Source organism: Dipodomys spectabilis, unplaced genomic scaffold, assembly GCF_019054845.1.
Source record: "Dipodomys spectabilis isolate Male_0828 unplaced genomic scaffold, ASM1905484v1 ptg000098l, whole genome shotgun sequence".
NCBI lineage: Eukaryota > Metazoa > Chordata > Mammalia > Rodentia > Heteromyidae > Dipodomys > Dipodomys spectabilis.
This window is the reverse complement of record NW_024870775.1, coordinates 9,663,518-9,688,568: the sequence shown is the minus strand read 5'-3', so window position 1 is coordinate 9,688,568 and position 25,051 is coordinate 9,663,518. Positions and strand designations below refer to the sequence as shown.

General features: G+C 53.2%; 1 protein-coding gene across 1 annotated transcript in view; it reads left to right on the top strand.

The window, feature by feature from the left end:
• Nucleotides 1-22,535, top strand: part of Foxk1 (forkhead box K1) — a 51,333-nt gene extending 28,798 nt beyond the window's left edge. Inside the window, exons 2-9 of the mRNA XM_042686799.1 lie at nucleotides 5,386-5,571; nucleotides 16,250-16,406; nucleotides 16,820-16,966; nucleotides 18,447-18,640; nucleotides 19,617-19,783; nucleotides 19,901-20,185; nucleotides 21,425-21,649; nucleotides 22,085-22,535. Of these exons, the coding sequence (XP_042542733.1) occupies nucleotides 5,386-5,571; nucleotides 16,250-16,406; nucleotides 16,820-16,966; nucleotides 18,447-18,640; nucleotides 19,617-19,783; nucleotides 19,901-20,185; nucleotides 21,425-21,649; nucleotides 22,085-22,368 (1,645 nt within the window). The 3' untranslated portion in view covers nucleotides 22,369-22,535. The remainder of the gene's footprint in view (nucleotides 1-5,385; nucleotides 5,572-16,249; nucleotides 16,407-16,819; nucleotides 16,967-18,446; nucleotides 18,641-19,616; nucleotides 19,784-19,900; nucleotides 20,186-21,424; nucleotides 21,650-22,084) is intronic.
• Nucleotides 22,536-25,051: the final 2,516 nt, after the last annotated feature.

Here is a 25,051-nt window from a genome sequence, read left to right as displayed (position 1 = left end):
AGATTCTCCCTGGGAAGGGTAGATGGAGGTTCCCTGACTGCTCCATCCGTGTCTGTGTGTGGCCCACTGCGCCCTGGGCCAAGCTTCCCTTCCTCACAGCTTCTCTCACCCCAGATGGATCTTCAGAGTATCTGGTTCCCTTCAGCTCTGCAGACTTGCCCAAGTCCCAACTCTCAAAAAGAGTCCCTTGTAGAGGCATGCTGTAAATGAGGATCCTTGGAGTGGCCGGGGTTGGATGCATCCCAGTCACCAGTGTCTCTTGGCACTGGCAAATGCCCTCTGAGATCACAGGCCTTGTCAAAGCCCTGGCCTCCTCCCTTCATCTTGAGAGTGTTCTGGCAAAAGTGTGTGTGTATTTGGCTGCACCATGTTTTAAACTTTGAGCTTGTTAGGTAGGTACTCTACTACTTGAGCCACACCTCCAGACCAAAATTGCTGTTTTCAGAAGAAGATATTTGGGGCTGTCGTGATGCTTTGCTTTGGGATTGGATATGAGGAGGACAGCATTTCACAGTGTGTAGTTTTGGTTCTTGTTTTTTGTAAGCTCACAGAGGCAGTGCCTCTCAGTCAGGCTCTGTTAGTCCTTGCCAGTCTTACCCTTATGCAGAACATAGGGGCTGCCTGGAGGGAGAGAGGAAAAAAGGGAGGAAGGCACCCTGCACCATCCCAGTGGCCTGGCAGTTCCCCCTCCCCCAGTGGCCTGGTGGTTCCCACCCAGTGGCTTTATAGTCTCTGCCCACTCCCAGTAGCTCAGCAGTTCCTGGCAGGCATATCCTTCCCTGGTGCCTGTCCCCCATAGGACTGGGCCCTCTCAGTGCATTGCTGGGCCCAGGAGCCACTTAACACCACACAAAATCTGAGTACCTGTTGCCAAGTTTCTAACAGCTTTTCCCAGTCTTAAATCCTTCTTGCTTTACTGGAAGCAACATATAAATCCTCCTGTTTGTGACTTTTGGTGATTCAGAGGTTCCCAAAGCTGTGCAACCAGCCATTCACACAGTCGGTGGCCTCACCCTGGCCAGGCAGGCACTCTACCACTCAGTCATACCTCTAGCTATTTCTGCTTTTGTTGTGTTTCCAATAGAGTCTCATATTTATACCCAGGTCAGCCTGGACTGTGATCCTCCTGTTTATGCTTCCTGGGCAGCTGAGGTGATAGCGACACACCATCTCACTTGCCTTTTTCTTGATTGAGACAGAATCTTGCAAACTTTTTGCCTGGGCTAGCCTCAAATGTCCATTCTCCCAGTTTCAGCCTCCTTTAAGTAGCTAGAATTACATGTATGAGTCACTATACCAGGCTGTTAGAACATTCCATACCTGCTGCCAGCCATTTTCCTCTGTCCAACCCAGGCAGCTGTGGGTCTGCCTTCTGTCTGTGCTGAGCAGGAGCTTGGGGGAGGGTGCCTGCTTACGCCCTTCCTTGCCAGGCATGTTGCTGGTCTGTCTTCACAGGGAAGAACTGGTGGCATATGTGATCAAGACAGTGTAAAACTTTCAGAAAGGACTTTAATTACAACCAACTCATTAAAATTCCACCTAGGAATCAGATGAGCTGGTTCCATCAGGTACTTGAGGCAGATGGATGGAGTTTGAGGGCAGGCAGCCTGGGGTATCTAGCAAGAACCTGTATTAAAAAAAATGATTGAAGCCGGGCACCGGTGGCTCACGCCTGTAATCCTAGCTACTCAGGAGGCTGAAATCTGAGGATCACAATTCAAAGCCAGACTGGGCACAAAAATCCATATGACATTTATCTCCAGCAAACCACTAGAAAACCGGAAGTGGTGCTATGGCTCAAGTGGTAGAGCACTCACCTTGAGCTGAAGGGTGCAGGGAAAGCGCCTAGGCCCAGAGTTCAAGCCCCACGACCGACCAAAAAAAAAAAAAAGCTGGTGGCTCACGCCTGTAATCCTAACTGTTCAGGAGGCTGAGATCTGAGGATTGCTGGTCAAAGTCTGCCTGGGCAGGAAAGTCCATGAGACTCTTACCACCAATTAACCACCAGAAAACCGGAAGTGGCGCTGTAGCTCAAATGGTAGAGTGTTCGCCTTGAGTTGGAGAGTTCAGGGACAGTGCCTAGGCCCAGAGAATTCAAGCCCCACAACCAACCAAAAAATAAAAAAAAGAATCAAGGGCTGGGAATGTGGCCTGGTGGTAGAGTGCTTGTCTAGCATGTATGTATCACATACACAAAAAAAGCCAGAAGTGGTACTGTGGCTCAAGTGGTAAAGTGCTAGTCCTTGAGCAAAAGAAGCTCAGGGACGGTGCCTAGGCCCTGAGTTCAAGCTCCAGAACTGGCCCATATGCACGAGCGCACACACACACACACACACACACACACACACACACACACACACACACACACACACACACACAAAACGAATGAATGTTCTGCTAGGCTCTCAACATGTCAGGGAGCGCGCACACACACACACACACGCACACAGAGAAAACGAATGAATGTTCTGCTAGGCTCCCAACATGTCAGGGAGCGCACACACACACACACACACACACACACACACACACACACACACACACACACACACACAGAAAACGAATGAATGTTCTGCTAGGCTCCCAACATGTCAGGGAGCGCGCACACACACACACACACACACACGCACACAGAGAAAACGAATGAATGTTCTGCTAGGCTCCCAACATGTCAGGGAGCGCACACACACACACACACACACACACACGCACACAGAGAAAACGAATGAATGTTCTGCTAGGCTCCCAACATGTCAGGGAGCGCGCACACACACACACACACACACACACACAGAGAAAACGAATGAATGTTCTGCTAGGCTCCCAACATGTCAGGGAGCGATGTGACTTACAGAGGCTGCAAGCACCCCACACTCCCAGGTAAGCAAGGCTGAGGGGCAGGCCAGACTTGCTGGGGTGATGGATGTAGTGCGCCTCCTCCCCCTTCATTGTCCTCCTCTTCCTCCCTCCGCCTCTCCTAGTAACAGGATGTCTGGCTGGCTCACTATGAGATTTAGAAAAGTGAGTCAGGAGCTGGTATTAAAATAGCTGTCACCACAGTTATTAGGACTGTGCTTATGGTTAGGTCTTAATTGGGAAGTAGCAGTTACAGGAGATTGTCCTGGGGCCGGGCTTAGGCTTTACTGACAGCTCAGTGTACACTCAGGGTACACCCCAGTGCAGGCAGGATGGGGTTCTGTGCTGTCAGTTGCACAGCACCTCCTTGTGTAATGTCCATCACTCCCTCCTGGCCAGGGAGCTGGTTAAAGCGTGGAGGAAGGTCTGTGATTCATCTGGAGTGGAGTCAGGCCCAGGTCTAGAGCCCTACACACCATGTCCTCTCGCCTCCCCTCTTGTCTCCCCACCCACGTGTGGCCAGGGTGTATCCTTGTCCTGGCTGGCCTTGGTGACTGATGTGATGGGATCTCATGCTAACTCAGGGCCTTTGCGGTGCAGGAGCTCAGCCGCTTCCACTGAGCTCTCCTGGCAGACTGCGGTGAGGTGCAGTGGCGTGGACACAGCTGATGTATAGGGCTGTCCTCCTGTGGGATGTAGGGCAACAGGGGTGTGTCACATACACACCACACGCTCCCTGTGCATTCACACATGGGCCCCTCCTTAGCCAGCCCCAGCCAGGCTCCTGGCGACAAACCGTTTCTTTTCTTCTTTTTTTTTTTTTCCATAAACTTTTCTTTAGGTCTCTGTCTTGGGTGGGTAGATGTGGGCTGTGTGACTCATAAAGACCGCTTGGCCTTCAGGACTGAGGAGCCACAGTTTAGGAGAAGGCCACTGGCTCTTTGTTGAGAAAGTGGAAATGACTCTGTATACTCTCAAACCTGTGACATCTCAGGGTCCCCCCCCCCCCATCCCCGCCCCAGCAAATGGAACTCTAGGAGTGATGCCGACTCAACACTGCAGACCCCCACCCCGTCTGCAGTATTGGGGCACCCAGCCTGTCTTCCAGAATGCCTGTTACCCCTGGTTTTACATATGGGAATATAAACATGCCTCCCACATTTTTGCTGAATGGCTGAAGCCTGGCTGGGTGCTTTCCAGCTCCTCTGCCAGGTGTACAAGTGGCTCCCAAGCAGGTGAGGGGAAGAGCTCTGTGGTAGATCTCCAGTAAAGACCTCCACCTCTGCAGTGGGTCCCCCTATAAAGAGCCCCTCATCTCTGCAGGGGATCCTTATATAAAGTCACCAGTTGTTCACCACATCTCACTGTTGTTGGACACAGATACAAGACCTGCCCTTAAGTCTTGTTCATGAAACACTTAGTGTGAAGAAGATGGAATGAGAGCTGTGTGCACAAGCACGTTCACAGGGCCGGGTGGCTTTGCCAGCATCAGGCTCCCTGGGCGGCCACTCCCGCTCAGGCCCAGCTGCATCAGGCCAGGGCATCTCCACCAGCCTCCAGCATGCTGGCCGTCTTTGCTGTGGGGATGTGGGCACCAGAGGGGGCTGTGCACAGTGCAGCCCATGTGTGCAGCTAGCTTGGCAGGTTTTGTTGTGATACTCTCAAGCTAGCAGCGTAGTAGGTGGCAATTTCTCTGTTTAGAAATTGGAAGGTGTCCTAGGCAAACTGCCCAGACTGTGACAGGCTGCAGTTTCTTAGAAAAGAGGACCATGCACATAGTCCTTGCCTATCTTGAGCCCCTGGCATGGTCTTGGTGCCTTTTTTTTTTTTGGTCGGTCGTGGGGCCTGAACTCTGGGCCTGGGTCTGGGCGCTGTCCCTCAGCTCTTCAGCTGAAGGCTAGCGCTCTACCACTTGAGCCACAGCACCACTTCTGGCTTTTTTCTTTTTGCTTATGTGGTGCTGAGGAATCGAACCCAGGGCCTCATGCATGCAAGGCAAGCACTCTACCACTGAGCCACCTTGGTGCTGCTTAAGGCCAAGTATATTGGCATGCTGCCTTGAGTAGGAAAGCCACAGGCTGGAGGCAGGGAAGCCCAGAGCATTTGTCAGGCATTGTTTGCGTTAGCCCTTCCTCAGCTATCGGGGAAGGACTGACATCTCTGTCCTTTCTGTTCTTTTCCCTGTGAACCACACACAAACCACATCTGGCATCACCACAGCTGCTGGCAGACCGATAGGGCCGCGTCTGCTGAGAGCTCTGTGTACGGCCTTGTGGTGTGTTGCAGGGCTATTTGGGTCTGTGCTGTTCCTGTGCACAGGCAGGGGCTAGCTGATGCCGTAGTGGCCCTATGCTTGTGTCCATAGGGGTCTTAAGGAGAGCACAGGAAGTGCCATCCCCATACCAGTCCTGTGAGCACAAGGGTTGTGTTGGAGCAGTCATGTGGTGATCAGGATCCATGTGATCAGGCCCCACTGGACCTCAGCCTCCTCCTTTCAGGACCTGACTTGCTGTTCTCCTCTTGTTACAGGTGTACCTTCCGGTTCCCCAGCACAGCCATCAAGATCCAGTTCACATCCCTGTACCATAAAGAAGAGGCTCCAGCTTCTCCCCTGCGACCGCTCTACCCTCAGATCTCCCCACTGAAGATCCACATTCCGGAGCCGGATCTCCGCAGCCTGGTCAGCCCCATCCCCTCCCCAACCGGCACCATCAGGTAAGCTGCCTTGCAGGAGCCCAGACTCTTCTTACCAACCTGGGTGGGCCTGGCTGTGGAAGTGGGCTCTGGTGGGTTCTCCTCGAAGGCTCGTCCCCTAACCCACCCCTCTTCAACTCAGGACTTACATGTTAGAGCCTGCTCAGAGAAAGTAACAGACGTTGAAAATGTTTAAAGTCATGTTGACATGCTAGGGTGAGGTGAACTTTGCTTCTGTAACCTTCATTTGTGGAAGTTCCTAGTTATCATTTGATTCTATTCTGTGAAGGAAAAACCCTAGAGCACAGCTTCAGGGGGGACTGGAGTAGCCAAAGCTCCACACAGAGCCCCCACTCTGATTTCACAAGTGTTCCTGGGTACTGCCACACGCCCCTGCCCCCAGCACAAGCCCTTCTGTGGACACCCACATCCTCATCCAGAAGAAAGATAGGGAAACAAGGGTTTCTCCATCTTAAGGTGTTCTACTGTTTTATCTCCGAGGTCTCTGCTTCTCTCTGTCTTGAAAGCGGTATGTGGCCCTCAAGGTGCAGTGTCCCATGGAGCCAGTACAGAGGCTGCGGCTGTTGTGACCTAGCAGCTTCTGCCGGCGCTTCTGTCTTACCAGCAAAGCTCACCCTGATGGGAAAGGAGCACGGTGGCTCCATGTTGTAAAAGGCTTCACCCAGCCCTGCTGGGCTCAGGGCTCTCAGCTACCCACCAGCCACACTCTGTAAAAAAACACTTCCCAGTGGGACAGGGTTGTGCAGCTGTCCCTGGGTCTCAGATGTGGGACCCTCCTGTAGCCAGCCTCACCTGATCCCCTGCATCTTGTACCTCACACCTCACCAGGTTCAGTTTGAAGCATCATATCTCCCTTTCCCTCTTTCCCTCCTATCTCTGTCCTGAAGATGGAACCCAGGTCCTGTTCCATGCTAGGCAAGAGAGCTCCAGCCTAGAGCTGCACTCCAAGGCCTTGGGTTTTTTTTGTTTTTGTTTTGTTTTGTTTTTGTCGGTAGTGGGGCTTGAACTCTGAGCCTCAGCTCTTCAGCTCAAGGCTAGCGCTCTACCACTTGAGCCACAGTGCCACTTCCTGTTTTCTGAATAGTTTATTGGAGATAAGGGTCTCATGGACTTTTCCTTCCCCGGGCTGGCTTTGAACTGTGATCCCCAGATCTCGGCCTCCTGAGTAGCTAGGATTACAGGGGTGAGCCACTGCGCGCCTGGCTGGTCTTGGTTTTTTTTTTTTTTTTTTGAGATAGGGTTTTTTCTTTGTAGCCCAGGCTGGCCTGGCTCCGCCTCCTACATACCAGTAAGGGCCACCACACTAGGCTGGACTTGTCTCTTGACTCACTGAGCAGCAACCAGATTGGCTTCCTGCACTAGTTTTCCATTGTTGGCTTTGTTTTCCAGTGATGAAATGTGCTCCTCGGGGAATCATTTGTGTTGGAGTTGGAGTTGATGTCCTCTTTCCCAGAGCCAGAGTGGGGGTTGTCCTCCTCAGGTCCTGGCCTTGGAGCCAGCCTGAACTTCATAGATGATGATGGTGGTGGTGAATGACTAGCAAAGCCCAGCGTTGCATTGGCTGTGCGGTACCATTCAGTGCCTGTATCTTTATGAGAGATTACTTTTATTCTCGGCCTCCCATTCTAATGCCCAAATTCTGTATGTGACCTTGTGCTCCAGATGTCTAACTTGGCTGCAATCCCACACAACAAGGCTCTGCAGGGGCTCTGTCCTCAGAGCCATGGCAATGTTCTCTCCTTCCCAGATGTATATGTAAGTTACACACGGATAAATGCTCGGTGGTGACATGATGCAGCTGCTGTGGAACAAAAAGGCTACACAGAGGGCCCCCCTATGACCTAGCAGTTCATAGTCACATAGCCTTAGCCTGGGTGTTGTGGCCCCACTGCTCACGATGGCCCCGGGGTGGGACTCACAGCCACATACCTGGGGAAAGTTACGGTGTGTGGCCTGATGTAAGAGGAAATCACAAGGGCGTGAGGAGGGTATAAGACCTGCATACCTGGTCCCAGTGGGTCAGCCTTGAAGACCTAATGCCCATATGAGAAGTGCCAGTCACAAAGGGCCACCTAGTACATGGTCTCATGGATATATTATGTGGTTGCGTGGATGTATTGTATGGTCGTAGTGCGTGGTGCCATTTGCATGGGATAGCCAGGGTGGGCATTGGCCACAGTCAGGAAGCAGGAATTGCTCTCACAGGTTTGAGGTTCAGGGGGTCCATGTGGCCTGGTAAGGATGTTTTAAACTAAATACGGTAAAGGCTCTGCAGCTTTGTGAACACGCTAAAACCCACTGAGTTGTGTGCCATAGTGGGCAGTATGGACAGTGTGTGATATGGTTTAGGCTATTAAAACCTCACGTGTGCTTAAATCTACTTCCAGTGTCACCTTAACGCAGCCGCTGGGACAAAGCTAAGCCATACCAATGCTGCAGGGGCTCAGATGTGAGTGCCCTGCTGCTTGTGGCCTATGGAAGTCAAACCAGGTGGCCACTAAGGGGCCTTGGCTAGTGTATCTGGCCCAGCTGAAGGAACTGTTTCTGGTAGAGTCAGGCATTGTGGATCCCCAGAGGCCTCGTGTGCCAGCATGTACCCAGTGGCAGAGGTGGTGGCAGCTCTGCTGTCAGTGAGTCCTCAGCTGAGTGCTTCCTTCCCTTCTGGTCCCAGGTGTCCGTGCTGCCTACCTGCTCTTCCCCATCCTCCTGTCTGTCCCCATCTTTGTCCCCCTGCTGCTTCCCATTGGCTCCTCTTGGGTTCCTGGTCAACTACCGGGACTAAGGGACCTGCTCTCTGGCTTGTGGACCTTTAATTAAGCCTTACAGCAGTGGGCCTCTGTGGACATCTGTGATTCTTCTCGTGTAGAGTTCTGCTGGGTGTTAGAAACCTCAGAATCTTGGTGGTTTTGCTGGCCTAGAGACTTCAGTTTTTCTTCCTGGGGCGGGGTTGCCATGTTTACAAACATGCCCGGCCTTTCCTCCCCTGATCCTGGGAGGAGAGGGTGGGGGCTGGCTGAGTGATTTCCTAATTTGGTGCTCCTGCACTTGGCGGTCCCCATTGGCTGCTGGCGCTAGGCTTGGGGATCTCGCTCCTCCCTAGAGCTGTGGGCACTGCCTTCCCTCCAGAGGCCCCTGAGGGGCGGCGGCCCTGCCTAAACCCCACCCCTACCCACCCTGGTTTTGCTTTGCGGGCAGGAGGCTCCAAGTTTCTCAGGGTGGGTGTGTATGTTGCGCTGTGGTTTTGTGTGTGTATATTGGGTGGATTTTTTTTCTGCCTTGAAGTACTCCACCCAGTAAATGAATGAGCTCTTTGAACTAAATTCTGTGACCTTTAGCAGCTTTATGACCTTTCTCTTGCTGTAAAGGAACCGTGTTTTTAGGAAAAAGGAACTCAGTTAATCATTTTCTAGGTCTTGCTGAAACCCTGACCAGTCTAAGCCGGGCTTCTTAGAGCTGCAGTTTGAAGAAAACTGTTGGGGTTGTACCAAGGGAAGAGGCCAAGAGAGAAAAGCTGGGGATTGGCAGGGAGAGAAAGTAGAGGCTGTGCTGGCTCCTAAGGGCAGGGTTTTTGAAGTTGCTTCTATAAAGCTTTGCTTGGTGGTTTGTGAAATCAAGTAAAGGTTAAGCTGTATATCCTATAAAATAAACAGTAGGTAGGTGGCTTCAGAGTCCTGGCCATCTTAATCAGGATCTTTAGTGTGATACTGCTTTACTGCCAGGTAATGCAGACTTTTTTCATTTTTCTTTTTAAATTTTGGTTAGCCCTGGGGTTTGAACTTAGGGCCTAGGCACTGTCCCTAAGCTTCTTTTTGCTCAAGGTTAGTATTCTACCAGTTGAGCCACAGTGCCATTTACAGCTTCTTCTGTTTATGTGGTACTGAAGAATGGAACCAGGGCTTCATGCATGCTAGGCAAGCACTCTACCACTAAGCCACATTCCCAGCCCTGATGTAACCTTTTTTTTTTTTTTTTTAGTCAGTCGGGCTTGAACTCTTGGCCTTGGCACTGTCCCTCAAGGCAAGCATTCTACCACTTGAGCCACAGCTCCACTTTCAGTTTTCTGGTAGTTAATTGGAGATAAGAGTCTCACAGACTTTCCTGCCTGGGCTGGCTTTGAACCGTGATCCTCAGATCTCAGACTCCTGAGTAGCTAGGATTACAGGTGTGAGCCACTGGCACCTGGCAATGCCGCCCCTTTTGAAGCAAGATCTTTTGGGTTTGGAGACCATGGGGTCTGTGTGTATACCATCTCTCCCTGCCCCATCCTTAGGTTCACTGTCCATGGTTTTAATTATTTACAGTCAGCTAGTACCACAAATAACAAATAGAATTTTTCAGAAGGGAACAATTTGTAAGTTTTGATGGAGTGCCATACTCAGCAGTGGGATGATTCCCTCCCCCTGTAGACCATCTCCCTGCTCATCCCCCCCCCCCCCCCCCCTCAGGCACTGCCTACCCCTGCGTACCTTAGTAGCAGGCTGGGTCATCAAGTCTCTCCTGAGATCCTGGGCAAGTGATTGAAAGTAATTCCTATTTTACTTAACAGTAGAGCATAGGTGTCGGATGCTACAATGATTTAAATATGCTGAAGCTAAGCCACAAAGCACTTCCTTAGGCGAAAGGTGAACATTACCATTACCATAGGTGCCTGCGCAGGGCCTGGAGGGGGTCTGGTACAGACTGAGGCTTCACCCATTCAGTAGGAGGCTTGTACTCCATCCCATGGATAAAGGGCTCTGGACTCTTGATTTTCTGGCAAACTCTGGATCCTTCAGGGTGATGTTTTCATGATGACTTGAGGATGAATGTGTAGAAATGTTCTAGAGTGTGTGGGTCACTGGAGTTCTGACTTGTTTCCTGCTTGAACTTGCAGCTCCTTCCAGCTTACCTTGTCCTTTTCCATTTCTGAGAGCCCTGGCTCTTCTGCACTAGGCGGTGGGCACCATTGTGCTCCTTCTCTCCACCTTCCCTCCTTGCCCTGCTCCTGGGGCTTGAACTCTGGGCTTGGGCGCTATCCCTCAGCTCTTCAGCTCAAGGCAAGCACTCTATCATTTGAGTACATTTCCAGTTTTCTGAGTGATTTATTGGAGATAAAAGTCTCAGGGACTTTCCTGCCTGGGCTGGCTTTGAATCGAGATCCTCAGATCTCAGTCTCCTGAGTAGCTAGGATTACAGGTGTAAGCCACCGACACCCATCCTGTGTACTCCTTTTATATGTCTGGGACATTTGTGTGGACTAGTGAAGCTGGGTGGAGACTTGCCACATGCGATCACATTGTGTCTTCTCAAGTATACCTGTGTGGCATCACCTGGACTCTGACGGGCCTGCTGTGTGCTTTTGGTGCCCACCAAAAGGATGTAGGGTACAGCCCTTCCCAGATTGCTTGCTTAGGGGAAGCAGGGCCCCTGCCATGCACCAATCTGCCGGCCCTCATCTGCAGAATGCCTTCCTGCCTTAAGCCTGTCCCAGAAGAGCTGATGTTCAGGCTGCCAGTCTTTTTCTCTGAGGAAAAAAATGTGTTTCAAAAACTAGTTAATCTTAAAGGAGCGCCCAGGTTTCTGGGGTTTTTTGTTTCTTGTTTTTGGCACTCCTGGGGGTTGAATCAGGGCCTTATGTTTGCTAGGCTGTCACTCTTCACCTGATCCCCGCCCCTAGGCGTGTTGTCTTATTATTTTTCACATAGGGTTTTGCCAACTTCTGGGCTATCCTGGGCCCACAATCTTGTTGCTGAGCCCAGGTTCTCAAACTCTAGTCCCAACCCTCTATTAGTCCAGCCACTTGCCCCCATATGCAAAAAAAGAAAGAAAGAAATTTATGAAGGGCTGAGAAAGGAGATTCATTACATGGCACCCATGGGAAGCCAGCACTTCCGTACATCTTCAGCATCTTCATCTTCAGTGGTGTTGGGAGAATTGGGACAGCGGGTGAGGTAGGTATGCATGTTTAAAACCATTCCAGGTCACAGGTATTGACCATTAGCTCAGTCTTTGTCTCTGGAGCAGTTCTGGAGAAGTTATCATCTTACCCCTGGAGTGAAACTGCACAAGTTGCCTGGAGGGTAGTCACCTGGGCTTTACAACAGTAAGACTATGGCATTGCTTATTTGAGGATCAGTTTTGCCCTCTGTCATATGTCACCAGGTGCTTATCGGTAAATCCTGTTCCTCCAAGAGCCCAAAGTGACTGCAAAACAGGGAAAGTCAGATCAAAGGGCATGAGATGCTGCCTCTGTGTGTGTGTGTGTGTGTGTGTGTGTGTGTGTGTGTGTGTGAGAGACAGAGAGAGAGAGAGAGAGAGAGAGAGAGGGAAAGAGAATATCCACATTTTAGTTAATTTACAGGCTTAGAAAAAAGCATCTTTATATAAATATAAATATATATATAAAATTTGAATTTTTGGAAACTTTAGCTGTGCTGTCAACTTTGGAAAAAGTATCCCAGTTTACTGTGTTGAGTTGGCATTGTAGAGAAATTAATAGCCATATTGGTCTAGAAATGTTTAATTTTTTTCCATTTGTACAGGGGTAAACGCACTGTATTAAATATGTAAGGTTTTATCTACTTGGGTTTGATTACAGAACCTAATAAAGTATTCTCTAAATTAAAAAAGAAAAAAGAAAAAAGCATCTTTTGGGTTGCCCCTTACACTGTCCCTGACTCCCAAGGAGCTGGGATTACAAATGTGCCCCAGAATTGTATAATATTGAACTTGTGTTTGGGGACCATAACTCTTTCAGGGTAGATCCAGAAAAAAAATTCCTCTGAAAATATGCTGGTCCTATTCTTTTTTCTCAAAGTTAGAGCTTCTGTGTACGCACCCTGTGATGAAAAACCCTTAAGATGAAAACCCCATGGGATGCTGCACTCAGGGCCTCTCACTTCCCACTGCCTCTTCCGGCTGTTGCTGGTTGGCTTCTGTGCCGAGGCCTGGCCTCAGCAGGCCCTGGCCTTTTGGTTTTAGGCAGTATACTTGGACTTCCTCCATGGAAACGAAGGAAGCTTTTCCTCCCCCACCCCATCCTCCCGATAAAGTCACATGGGTTTTGGTTCAGTTAGTGTCAGCATTTTCTTTATTGTAACTGTGTCATAATTATTGGGCCCAGCTATTTCCTTCCTTGTACTTTGGTTTGTTTTTCTCCTCCTTGAAGTTTGGAATTCCTCTTTTCAGTCAGTAAGCTCTGCCAGTGGCCATGAATATCCCTGGGAAGCCATTCCTCTGCAGCCAGCCCTGTTCCAGCCAGAGCCAGCGTCTGGCCCCTGCTCACCCTGGACTTTCCCCACCACCCTGGGGAGCCTCAGGTGGAAGAGGGCCTTTGCTGGCCTGGGTGGGTGGCTTCCTTTCTTGATTTGCTCTTTTTTTTTTTTTTTTTTTAAATTTTTAAGGCACATCCTTGATTCTCTTCCTAGAAAAGGGCACAAGAGAAGGAAACATGCATGCCTGTAATCCCGGCTACTAGTCAAAGGCAGGAGAATGGCAAGTGTGAGGCTGGCCAGGGTAAAGTTAGGAAGGTCAGGTAGTGGGAGTCGGGCCCCAGGATTGTTGAAGGGAGGGAGGGAGGGAGGAGGAGCAGGAGAAAGAGGAGGGAAAAAAGGAAGGAAGGAAGGGAGGGAGGGAGGGAGGGAGGGAGGGAGGGAGGAAGGGAAAAGAAAAGAAAAGGAAGAGCAAGCAGGCAGGGCGCTGGTGGCTCACACCTATAATCCTAGCTACTCAGGAGGCTGAGATCTGAGGATCATGGTTCAAAATCAGCCCAGGCAGGAAAGTCCATGAGACTCTTTTTTTTTTTTGGGTCCAGTCATGGGGCCTGAACTTTTGCCTGGGCGCTGTCCCTTAGCTCTTCAGCTCAAGGCTAGCACTCTACCACTTGAGCCACAGCGCCACTTCCGGCTTTCTTTTTGCTTATGTGGTGCTGGGGAATCAAACCCAGGGCCTCAGGCATGCAAGGCAAGCGCGTTACCACTGAGCCACCTTCCCAGCCCTGTCCATGAGACTCTTATCTCCAATTAACCACCAGAAAACCAGATGTGGCTCAAGTGATAGAGTACTGGCTAGCCTATTGCTGAAGAGCTGAAGGACAGCTCCCAGGCTCAGAGTTCAAACCCCATGACTGACCAAAAAAAAAAAAAAAAAGAAGAAGAAAAGAAGCAGGTCCTTGTTTTCCAGTGGCTTATTAGTGTCTCTCCTCCGTGCAGCTGTTAGCTCCATCTGGTTTTCATTTGGTGTTTTGTCTTTTTCTCCGGTGCGTGGTGGCCTACTCTGTGTCCTGTGCCCCCTGTTTGGTTCTGTGTGTCCCACCTGTAGAGGCTGGCCTGGACTACGGGTGTCTAGGTTGGCTGTTATACTTGAGAATGGAGTGGCCAGGGTCAAGGCTTGGTCAGGATCCTGGGCAGCCTCTGCATAAGGCTGGCCCCCTGAGGATGTTGCTTGAGCAGAGCCAGCCCAGAGCTGGCCAGAGTCCAGGGCTCTCCGGTAGCCTCTCAGCTCGCCAGACTTGTGGGCATTGACATCCCCTTCCTGGGGCAGCAGTCTCGGGTACGAGGGTCCCCTGTCTGGCCTACCTTGCAGACTATAGTCCCCCTTTATGCAACAACATAATATTCCTGACTTGAGTAATTTTAGGAGCTCCAACTGCATTGCTGGGATTGGTGCTGGAGGATGATGACCAGAGGTCCCTAATCCTCTAGGGCTCCTGGGCCAGTCCCCAGAGAGCAGGAACAGCAGCAATGTGGCTGCCATTGATGGCTCCAAGGGTAGTGAGGGGCTTAATTCCATTGGTTCTCAGTGAGATGGAGAAGTGTGTGTGCCTGGGCAGGCCGCAATGCCCGTGGGTCCCCTGGCCACGCTGAGCAGTGGTGAATGACCAGGCACTCTGCACTTACCTAGTACAAAAGCAGCTTCTGGGCCCGGCACTACGGGCCAGTGTGGGCTTGTCCAGGCCAGACCCAGGAAGCCCATATCAGGGTTTCCCCCAATTCTCACCCAAGGGAAAATGCAGAATGTGGCTTGTTAGTGGCCATCTTTCTCCACTAAAAGAAGAAAATTTACCACTGTTGGCCCAACGTGCACACCTCCAGTCTCACCTCAGCCTTAAAGAGAGGGACAGGAATTTATTTTAGGGCAGGACTCCTTCCTTCCCTCTCTCCCAATTTTTCCCTCCCATCCCCATCTATAAATTGTATAATTCATTTTCAGCATAGTGCCTAGTGAGTACCACGGCTGCATTTGTTTACCTTGAGGGAGGGGAATTTAATCCATGCAACAGTGGTGGCTCTCATTGTTCTACTTGGCCTCTACTGGGACCCTGAATACAGTCCCCCAAACATGGGGCCTAGTGGAGGGTTTTGGCCAAGTCCCCCGGGTTTGGGGCTCTTCCCCTTTCCATGAGAGATATTGGCTTATTCTGCCTTTTGGAGAGAGAGAGAGAAAAAGAGAGAGTCTGTCCGTCCCCATGTCCTTGTGCACTCTATCACTTAAACCACAGCTCCACTTCTGGCCTTTTGTTGGTTAATTGGAGATAAGAATCTCAGACTTTCCTGCCTGGTCTGGCTCTGAACCTCAGTCCTCAAATCTCAGCCTGCTGAGTAGCTGATATTACAGGCATGAGCCATTGTTGCCTGGCTCCTGCACAGTTTTTATTAGCTTAGGCCGCCCACGGCCATCTCAAAGGGTGTAGCATTTTTTAATGCTGGTAGTGGGACTTGAACTCAGTGCCTCACACTCTTGCTTAGCTTTTTTCTACTTAAGACTGATTTTTTTGTAGGTTAATGGAAGATAAAAAATATTTCAGATTTGCCTGTTGCCTTCAAACTGTGATCCTCAGATCTCAGCCTCCTGAGCCACAAAGTTTACAGTATGCGACACCAGAGCCACTGCCAGGAAAGCTGCTATATTTTCCCCTTCTTCCTCTCACAAACTAGTTTATAAGTACGGATTAAACTTTCTGTGAAAGTAGCCTTACTTGGGTATAAGTAGCTACCTACCAGTGCTCAACTCCTATATATTTTTTTTTCAAGGCTGGTCTGTAACTGCAGTCTTCTGAGCTTAGACTGAGCCTGGCTCGACAAGATTGCCTCTGACCTGGGTCTCGTTGATTTTCCCTGAATAGTTTCAGCAACAGACATTTTCAGAATCAAGATTTTGATGAGGTCTGATGACCAAAGCCAGTCCTAGTTCATTGGGGCAATTGGCCAAAGCTCCCGACCAGCTGAGCCAAGGGAGAGCCAGTGTCCCACTCCTGCCCTTGATTGGAAGTCCTCAGCACAGCCCAGCACCTTTCTTGTATCTAACTATGGCTCTTCTCCACTTCAGGCCTGTTCCTGGGGTGCCATCTTGTGGACACCTTGGCACTGACCAGCAGCTCCTGTGGCTGTGGACTCAGGTCTCTGCCAGGGAGAGGCTTCAATCCCCTCAGGTTCAACTCTTCACAGAGATCCTTGTGGGAAGCTGCATGGGTGCCAGCCGGGAGAGGCTGGGCACTGCCACCTGTGGCACTGGGGATGAGGTACCTTGGCCCTGGAGAGGGATTGCTGCTGGATAAAGCTTGCTTGCTGCCCCTGGTCCTGCACCAGGGTACACATTGTTGAGAGAAGTGAACCCTTATTATCCAATGGTGGTCCTGAGACCATGGCAGGCCCAAGCCCATCTCTGCAGGGAGAACTCACGGTGTGTCCTCTCTCTTCAGCGTCCCCAACTCCTGCCCTGCCAGCCCTCGAGGAGCCGGGTCCTCTGGCTACCGCTTTGTCCAGAACGTGACCTCAGACCTGCAGCTGGCTGCTGAGTTTGCTGCAAAGGCCGCCTCTGAGCAGCAGGCAGATACATCGGGCGGGGACAGCCCCAAGGTATGAGGAGCACACTATGGTGACCCACACAGGTAGAAGAGAGGGACCCCAAGGGCAGCAGACAGAGCAGTCACCTCTCCCCACTTGCCAAACACGATCGTGACATTGCTCCCTCTTCCCCTCTCCCTGTCCCATCTCCTGCCAAGTGTGGGGTTTAATGACAGTCATCCAGTGGGGTGATACATGCTTTCTTATGTCTGATAACTGATCGGTGTGTTGAGGGGGTACGGAATTTCAGGATTAAATTATGATAAAAGCCTGACTTTTCCGTCCTCCAAGGCAAAGCAGCTAATACATGAAATTTCATGAAAGTGGCCCACCAGCGATCATGGGGATGGGTTTAGTCTGGGAGCAGGCGGTGGGGGGCGTGGCACCTTGTCTTCTTCTCACCCCAGCACTCTGCTTCTCCCCAGGACGAGTCGAAACCACCATACTCCTATGCACAGCTCATAGTGCAGGCCATCTCCTCCGCCCAGGACCGGCAGCTAACACTAAGCGGCATCTACGCCCACATCACCAAGCATTACCCATACTACAGGACGGCCGACAAAGGCTGGCAGGTGAGGCCATGCAGTAAACAGGAAAGACATGGGGGTCCTTCTATAGAGGATGACCCACAGCACCTCTAAAATGTCAGGCTGCAGTACACGAAGCCTACAATGGGTGCCTGGTGCACTCTCCTGCTTCCTGCCCGGCATTGTAAGCACCAGGCACATGGCCGATCCAGCACCGGATGGGTGTCGCCACTGTGGCCCCATGGCACCACCAGCCCTCGGTGTAGTAGGTGCACTGGTATGTGTTGTTCCCTCATTCCCTTGTGTTTTCCCATAGTTACTGTTTGCTGCTTGCTAGCTTACTCAAGATGAGTTGTGTGTGCTGTGGGACTCAAGTCTTTGCTTTTCATTTTTCTTTTTTTGCCAGTCCTGGGGCTTGAACTCAGGACCTAGGCACTGTCCCTGAGCTTCTTTTGCTCAAGGCTAGCATTCTACCACTTGAGCCACAGTGCCACTTCTGGCCTTTTCTGTATTGAGAAATCAAACCCAGGGCTTCATGCATGCTAGGCAAGCACTCTACCACTAAACCACATTCCCAGCCCCTATTTTTTTATTTTTTATATTTTTTTTGCGGGGGCAGTGTCATACTGTGTAGCCTGGGCTGGTCTCAAACTCATGATCCTCCTGCGTTAGTCTCCTGAGTGTAGATTTTACAGATGAGTGCCACCATGCCCAGCAATATGTAGGTGGCTATTTCCAGATTCTTTTTTTTTTGGGGGGGGAGGGGAGGTCCAGTCGTGGGCCTGAACTTTGGCCTGGGCACTGTTCCTCAGCTCTTTAGCTCAAGGCTAGCGCTCTACCACTTGAGCCACAGCGTCACTTCCGGCTTTTTTTCCCCACTGCTTATGTGGTGATGAGGAATCGAACCCAGGGCCTCATGCATGCAAGGCAAGCGCTCTACCACTGAACCACCTTCCCAGCCCCTATTTCTAGATTCTTCTTTTCCCTTCCCTCCTCTCCTGGGTTCTGGGAATCAAATCTAAACCCTCGTGCATGTTAGGTAAGCATTTGAACTCTGAGCCAAATTCCTCTTTTTTGTTGTGGGTTTTGCAGTACTGAGGATTGAACTTAGGGCGCTACCACTGGAGCCATGCTCCTACCACTTGAGCCACACCTCTAGCTAAGTCTTTTCTTTTTTCCTGAAATGCTTTTAACACTATTCTGCTTTGCTCTATAATGATGGTGATGGAGGGCTGGGGATGTGGCTCAGCAGTAGAGCGGCTGCCTTGCAAGACCCTGAGTTCAAACCCCAGTATTACAAAAAGAAAAGAAAGCAAAACAAAATAACAGTGGTAGGTTTCACTGTGGGATCCAGGGAGGAAAGCCTGGGCTTTGCATATGAGGTGCAGTACCTGTGCAGCCACAGCACAGAGGGCTGGTGGTTCCTGTTACCCCTGTTGCTGCAGTTGGCTGCAGGCATGAGTCAGTAGGGTCTGTGGTCTGTGCTCAGCTGGCTGTGACAGTGACTATCTCTCCCTTCCTGCAGAACTCTATCCGACACAACCTCTCTCTGAACCGCTACTTCATCAAAGTCCCACGCTCCCAGGAGGAGCCTGGGAAAGGCTCTTTTTGGCGCATAGACCCTGCCTCAGAAGCCAAGCTTGTGGAACAGGCATTCCGCAAACGGAGGCAGAGGGGTGTATCCTGCTTCCGCACCCCCTTTGGGCCTCTGTCCTCACGGTAAGCCCCTGCTGCTGTCCTGAGTGTTCAAGAAGATGAGGTCCCGGGGCTGGTCTTGGCTTGTCAGACTGCCCCTTGACTGGGAGGCTGCCCCGGGACCAGTGCACAACTTCCAGACTATAGGCATCAGAACTTCTCCAGTGTGTACTCCCATGGCAGGGTCTCTGCCAGGGAAAAAGGGATAGAAGGCTCAGTGGATCCACTCTTTGTTGGCATGAGGAGACTCAGGGAAGCAGCAGCTGGCCCCTCTCTGGCACAGTGTAGGACCTTTGAGGGCAGATAGGAAGTGAGACTGGCATTGTCCAGAGTCTCCTCTGCTCTCTGGTGACGGGGCGAGTGTGGGGGTGCAGCGCAGTGCTGGTGGGCACGGTCACCAGCAGGCCCAAGCCTTCATCCTCCTGGCTGATGAATGCCTGGCCTTGCCTTTCCTGCTTGCTTTCTCCTGGCCATGCCCAATCCAGAGGAGCAGGCAACAATGGCTACGTGCTTCTTCCTACTTTGTAATCAGAAGGATGGCTGCTGGCACGGGCAGGAGTGGAGAGCACTCAGGAATTCCTCTGTGTTGCAGCCACCTCATTCTATAAGAGCTGGAGGCCCGATGGAGGTCTGGCCTGGGCTCCTCTCAGAGGAGCTGGTCCCAGTGACACAGCAGGAGCAGGGTCCTTGGACACAGGCAGCTGCCACTGGATCTCTCATTTGCTGGGAGCACAGATAACACAGTGTGTCCTCTTAATGGAGCCCCCTTCTTCCCTCTCCTCCCCCCCCCCCCCCCCCCCCCGGATTCCCACGTACAATATTGGCCATGGCCCACAGTGACACAGTGTTAGAGAAGCACCTGGAACGGGAGAGTTGACAGAGGAGCCCCAGGAAGGTGGGTGGGGATGGGGGATGGATACTGGGGTCACGTCCTGTCTGAGGTTCTCTATCCATGGCACACTTAGCACCGTGGTCCCTTCTGGCTCTTTGTCCTCTGTAGGAGCGCCCCAGCTTCACCCACTCACCCTGGGCTGATGTCCCCTCGTTCCAGCGGCCTGCAGACTCCAGAGTGCCTGTCTCGAGAGGGCTCCCCCATTCCACATGACCCAGACCTAGGGTCAAAGTTAGCCTCCGTTCCTGAGTACCGCTATTCCCAGAGTGCCCCCGGTAAGGCTTGCTTTCATCCACTTCTTGAAGATGACAGAATTCATCTAGCACTTGGAGTGGGTCTGGGCCTGTCCAGGTGATGATCAAGTGACTCTCTTCTCTCTCTGCTCCCTCCAGGCTCCCCTGTCAGCGCCCAGCCCGTGATTATGGCTGTACCTCCTCGACCTTCTAACTTAGTGGCCAAGCCTGTGGCCTATATGCCAGCCTCCATAGTGACCTCGCAGCAGCCCTCGGGCCACGCCATCCATGTGGTGCAGCAAGCCCCGACTGTCACCATGGTCAGGGTGGTCACCACCTCTGCCAACTCAGCCAACGGCTACATCCTTGCCAGCCAGGGCCCGGCAGGTGGTGCCCATGACACGGCAGGCACAGCTGTGCTGGACCTGGGCAGCGAAGCAAGAGGTAACAGTGCTGCTGCTGGCCTGTCTACCAGGGTGTGGCCCAGCCGGCTAGCCTGGCACTGTGGGCCCGAGCCTCAGGTTCAGAGCCACCCTGTGGGGCAGCACTCGGCCCCGTGTGGCAGGGCCTCGGACACACAGTGGCATGATTGGTTCCCTCCAGGCAATGCTGAGTTAGGTTGTGCAGTCTCTCTCCTCTCTCCTTCTCTTCTCTCTCCATTTGGAATCGGGGTCCCACCGATCTCCCTGCCTCAGCCTCCTGAGTGCTGGGGTGACGGGTATGGTCGCCATGCCTGCTGCACAGATCTGGAATTTAGTGTTTTCAAAGGAAGGGGGCGCATGCCGGGAGGAAGTCTCTGCCAAGGCCTCGAGTGCCAAGTTTTTGGGAGACATTAGGACTGAGAGTCAGGTCTGGTTCCCTAGGATAAACCTGATCTTGAGGACTTCCAGGGTGGGTATACCTAATTCCGAAACACGCCCTCTTGGGAGGCCTTGGGTTGACTCAGTCTCAGCTCATTTTATCTTAAAGTTGTGGTGGGAACTCTGTCTCAGTGAATGAATGGCTTTAGGAGCCAATCCTCGCATTTCCAAAGAATGTTTTCTTGCCCAGAGTAAATTTAAGCCAAGCATGGTAGCTCATACCTGTAATTCTAGCTACTTGAGAGGCAGAGATTGGGAGGATGGTGGTTTGTGGTCCAGTTGGGCAGAAAAGTTAGTGCCCCCATCTCAGTCAGCAAGCTGGGGTACATGCCCATAATTCAACCTACCCAGGAGGCGTAGGCGAGAACCGGAATCAGGCTGGTCCCTGGCAGAAGTGACCCTATCTCCATAACACCTAAAGCAGAGAGGCTGGAGTATGGCTCAAGTGGTAGAGCATCTATGGAGCAAGCTTGAGGCTCTGAGTTCAAACCCCACCCCAGTAGACAGACACACACACACACACACACACACACACACACACACACACACACACACACACACACACACACACACACACACACACACACACACACACACACACACACACACACACACACACACACACGTACGTGCTTAAAGTTCAAGGTCTATTCTAAAACCCAACGAATGGGTCTTCTTTGGCAACCTGTTTCCATGGTGAGGATCTCCTCGGAGCAGTTTTCCCCACTGCCACTCTGTCCTCACCCAGATCCTCTGCCAAGGCCACATGGGAGCTGATGGCCTCTCTGCCCTGGAGTGTTTCTCATCCACTGCTGCCCCACAGGTTTGGAAGAGAAACCCACCATTGCATTTGCCACGATCCCTGCAGCCAGTCGTGTCATCCAGACAGTAGCCAGCCAGATGACCCCAGGCGTCCCTGGGCACACGGTCACCATCCTGCAGCCAGCCACGCCAGTGACCATCGGGCAGCACCACCTCCCGGTCAGGGCCGTCACGCAGAACGGGAAGCACACTGTGCCCACGAACAGCTTAGCCGGCAACACTTACGGTGAGGCCTGGCCCATCCTCCAGCCCCATCTGGCCTAGCCACATGGCCTCCCACCCCATCAGAGCACCCTCGTGCCAGGCCCTGCCAGTGATACAGGAAAGGCCCCGAGGGTACCTGTGCCCTACCTGCCATAAGGCTGCTTCCCCCTTGACTGACTGGGGTGAGGCCAGTGGTTAGAGAAGGTCGGCCAGCACAGGGCAGGGAGCCGGGGGTAAGGGGGAGCCAGGATGTCTCAGGTCCAGGCAGAAGCAGAGGTGTGGGGGCCCAAGGCCAGGCTCCGGCCAGCTGGAGGGGTGAGCATGGGGCTTCCCCCCTGCATGGCGGGGGATAGAGGGCAGTGTGGGGGTCTGCTGAGTCCACTGAGCATTCTGTGTCAGACCTGCCAGGGTTGGTCCTGCCAGACCCCCGTGTGACCTCCTCTCCCTCCACCCCCAGCCCTCACCAGTCCCCTGCAGCTCCTGGCAGCCCAGGCGAGTTCATCCACGCCGGTGGTGGTCACCCGGGTGTGCGAGGTGGGGCCCGAGGAGCCAGCTGCAGTTGTTGCCGCCACAGCGGCCAGTACCACGCCGACCCCAGCCACCTCCACTGCCGCCCCCAGCTCTTCCAGCGGGGAGCCCGAGGTCAAGAGGTCCCGGGTGGAGGAGCCCAGTGGGACAGCCGCCACGCAGGCCACAGTGATGGCAGCCGCCGGCTCCCAGGGCCCCGGTACTGGGGAGTGACGCCACCCGCAGAAAGGTGGAGTGGGCCTCGCATACAAGAGCCCGCACGTGGGCCGCATGGTGGGCCGAGGTGAGACGCGCAGCCACTGCTGCACCCAGACGCTTTGCATTTTATCTCCTGTCCTCCCATGGTTTGAAACAAAACATAAATCCGTTCAGACAACTGATTGTATGTTCTGGGGGTTCTGTGTGCTTATTTCCCTCTTCCTCGCACCACCACCACCTCCCCCAGCCCCTGGGGCCTGGAGAAGGGCATCCGGAGAAGGTTCTAGCCCAGAGCCTCAGCAACCACCATGGCCCCCTGCCTGCAAGGACGACGGCGCCCCAGCTTCAGGTCTGTGGCGGTAGCTGCCACATGGGACTGGACGAAGCACAGCGAGTGCATGCCGAGACTGCCCCCCACAGGACTGGCACGAACCCCTGCTTGTGGTCATTGGGAACAGCCAAGAGAAAGGCCGGACTGCCAAACTGCACGCTGCTTTGTGGGGTCCCTTCCCCCAAAGCCACAGAAAACATCGGCATTAACTGGGGTACAAGCATCGACTTCAGCTTTGGGCCCTGAGCACTTCTTGATACATTTAGCCCTGGAAGCGGGGCTCCTCCCACAGAATGGGGCACAGGTCCAGGTGCCTGAGCATCAGCTCCTGCGAGGCCACCCTGCCGCTCTGCTCGCTAACTTAAAGAAGGATCAGCAGCTCCACTGGGTCCCACACCAGCCAGGCCTGACCCTAAGGGCTCAGGTGAACGTGACTCACCAGGGCAGAAGGGATGGCCTTGCAGGCCTGCCGCTCCAGCATCCTCCCCTCCATATTCCAGCTTGCCTGGATGTCAAAGCCGCCCATGGTTTGGAACTGGGACTGTCTCTGCCGAAGCCCAGGCTCAGGTCAGTGAGTGGAAAAGAGGCAACCTCCTCACCTTTCTGGTTGTGCTGGTCAACCCACCCATTGTAACCCAAGAGCAGGAGACTCAGGTCTCGAGTCCATCGCCGGATGTTCCTGTGGTCCCCCAATGAGATCAGAGCCCCTCTTGTGAAGTAGCTGAGTGAAAGCTGGCTCTGTGGTATTCCGCCAAGATGGACCGCAAGGGACAGCAGCACACTGGACATGGAGTTCCCAGAAATACAACCTGAGCGGGGCACAGCGCCCCCTGCTGGGGACGTTTCCGGGGCAGCACTGGGGCACCACAACCAGCCCCTGGCAGACAGGCCCAGTAGGGCCCACTGTCTGCTGGTAGAGGGAACCCACCTGGACGTTGAGCAGGAATCCAGCTGTACTCCGGTTCCCAGGCAGGAGGGCAGGTAGGCAGCAGGGAGCAGCCCCTGCCTCTCAACACCAAAGTCACTGGCCCTACCGGAGACCAGTGCTAAGTGTCTGAGGTGAGAAGTGGCGGCCTGGGCCTGGTGTGCGCCTGAGCTTTCCATGTGGCGTGCGTGGGAGGGGTGGCGGGTGGGGGGGGGGTCAAGAGGGCAGGAATGGGCAGCTAGGTCTGAGAGAAAGTTGTTTCTGTGGGCTGAGGCCACCACAGCCAGAGCCAGCCCTGCCAGTCGAGGACAAGGTCACCTTGTCACACTGTTCTCTTCCTCAGTCACCATCTCTTCGCAGAGTGCACATAGTCTCCGAGATGGATTCCTTGTCTTGGATTGTCCCTATGTGGTGGCCCCACACAGAACCCCATGCAGTGGCTGTGCAAGGTCTTGGCAGTTGGGCTCTATTTGTTGTGGTGGCTGCTGAATTACTCTGATCTCCATCACCACTGCCACGGCCTGGGAGAAGCGGGGAGGAGGCAGGAATGGGAGGGAGTTTGCAGCTTGATTGGGGTGACGGGGCATGTCTCGAGGATGTTGGGTCATCCCCAGTGGGCTTGTGTCAGAATCTGTCCTGGAATCAGTAGGCAGAGGCCCAGAGCAGCCAGCGCCCGGAGGGCACCGTCCAGCAGAAGGTTTCTGATGAGCTGTGGGATGGCAGGCAGAGCGCAGTGGGCTCTGCCAGGGCGGCCTGGGACCCCGCAGCATGGGCGCACATCCGGTGAAGGTGGGCTGGCCCAGCCAAAGGGTCACATGGGGCTCCAAACCTTAGCGGTCTGTGGTCCAGCCGGCAGAGCTCTGAGCAGGCCCCTCTCATCCTGCTGTTGACTGGGCACCCTCACCTGCCAGGCACCTGGTTACCCACCCTCCGCTTTCGCTGTCTGCACCCCACAGACCCCACACCTGCAACAGGGCATCATGGCCAGGCAGGGAGTCACAGAAGAAATGAGCGTGAAAGTGGAGCACATCCCACGCAGGCCAGCTGGTGTGCGGCGTGCACGTGCACGGAGCTGAGGACCCCTTCTCCCCACACACCACCATGCTCAGGCCGCGGGTGCCAGCCTGGCATCTCAGGCACAGCTTGTGTTTCTGCCTGCTGTTGTGGCACTTTTCCTTCAGGCAGACACACCGGGGTGGTCCTGTGGAGTGAGCATGGGGAGCGGTGGGCTTCTCTCCTTCTTTTTACCCCTAAAGAGCTCAAGGCTGATCACAGGTACCTTGCAGGTATCCCTGGGCGCATGGAGGGACCCGGGCTACAATGTCACCTGAGGCTGGCGAGGGGTCCTCCTTGGTTAGAGACCAGTACAAGAAGACACAGGGAGCTGTGGCTGGGAGCGAGCGCTCCGCCTCAACTCACCCCTTGCCTCACCTCATTCCCCC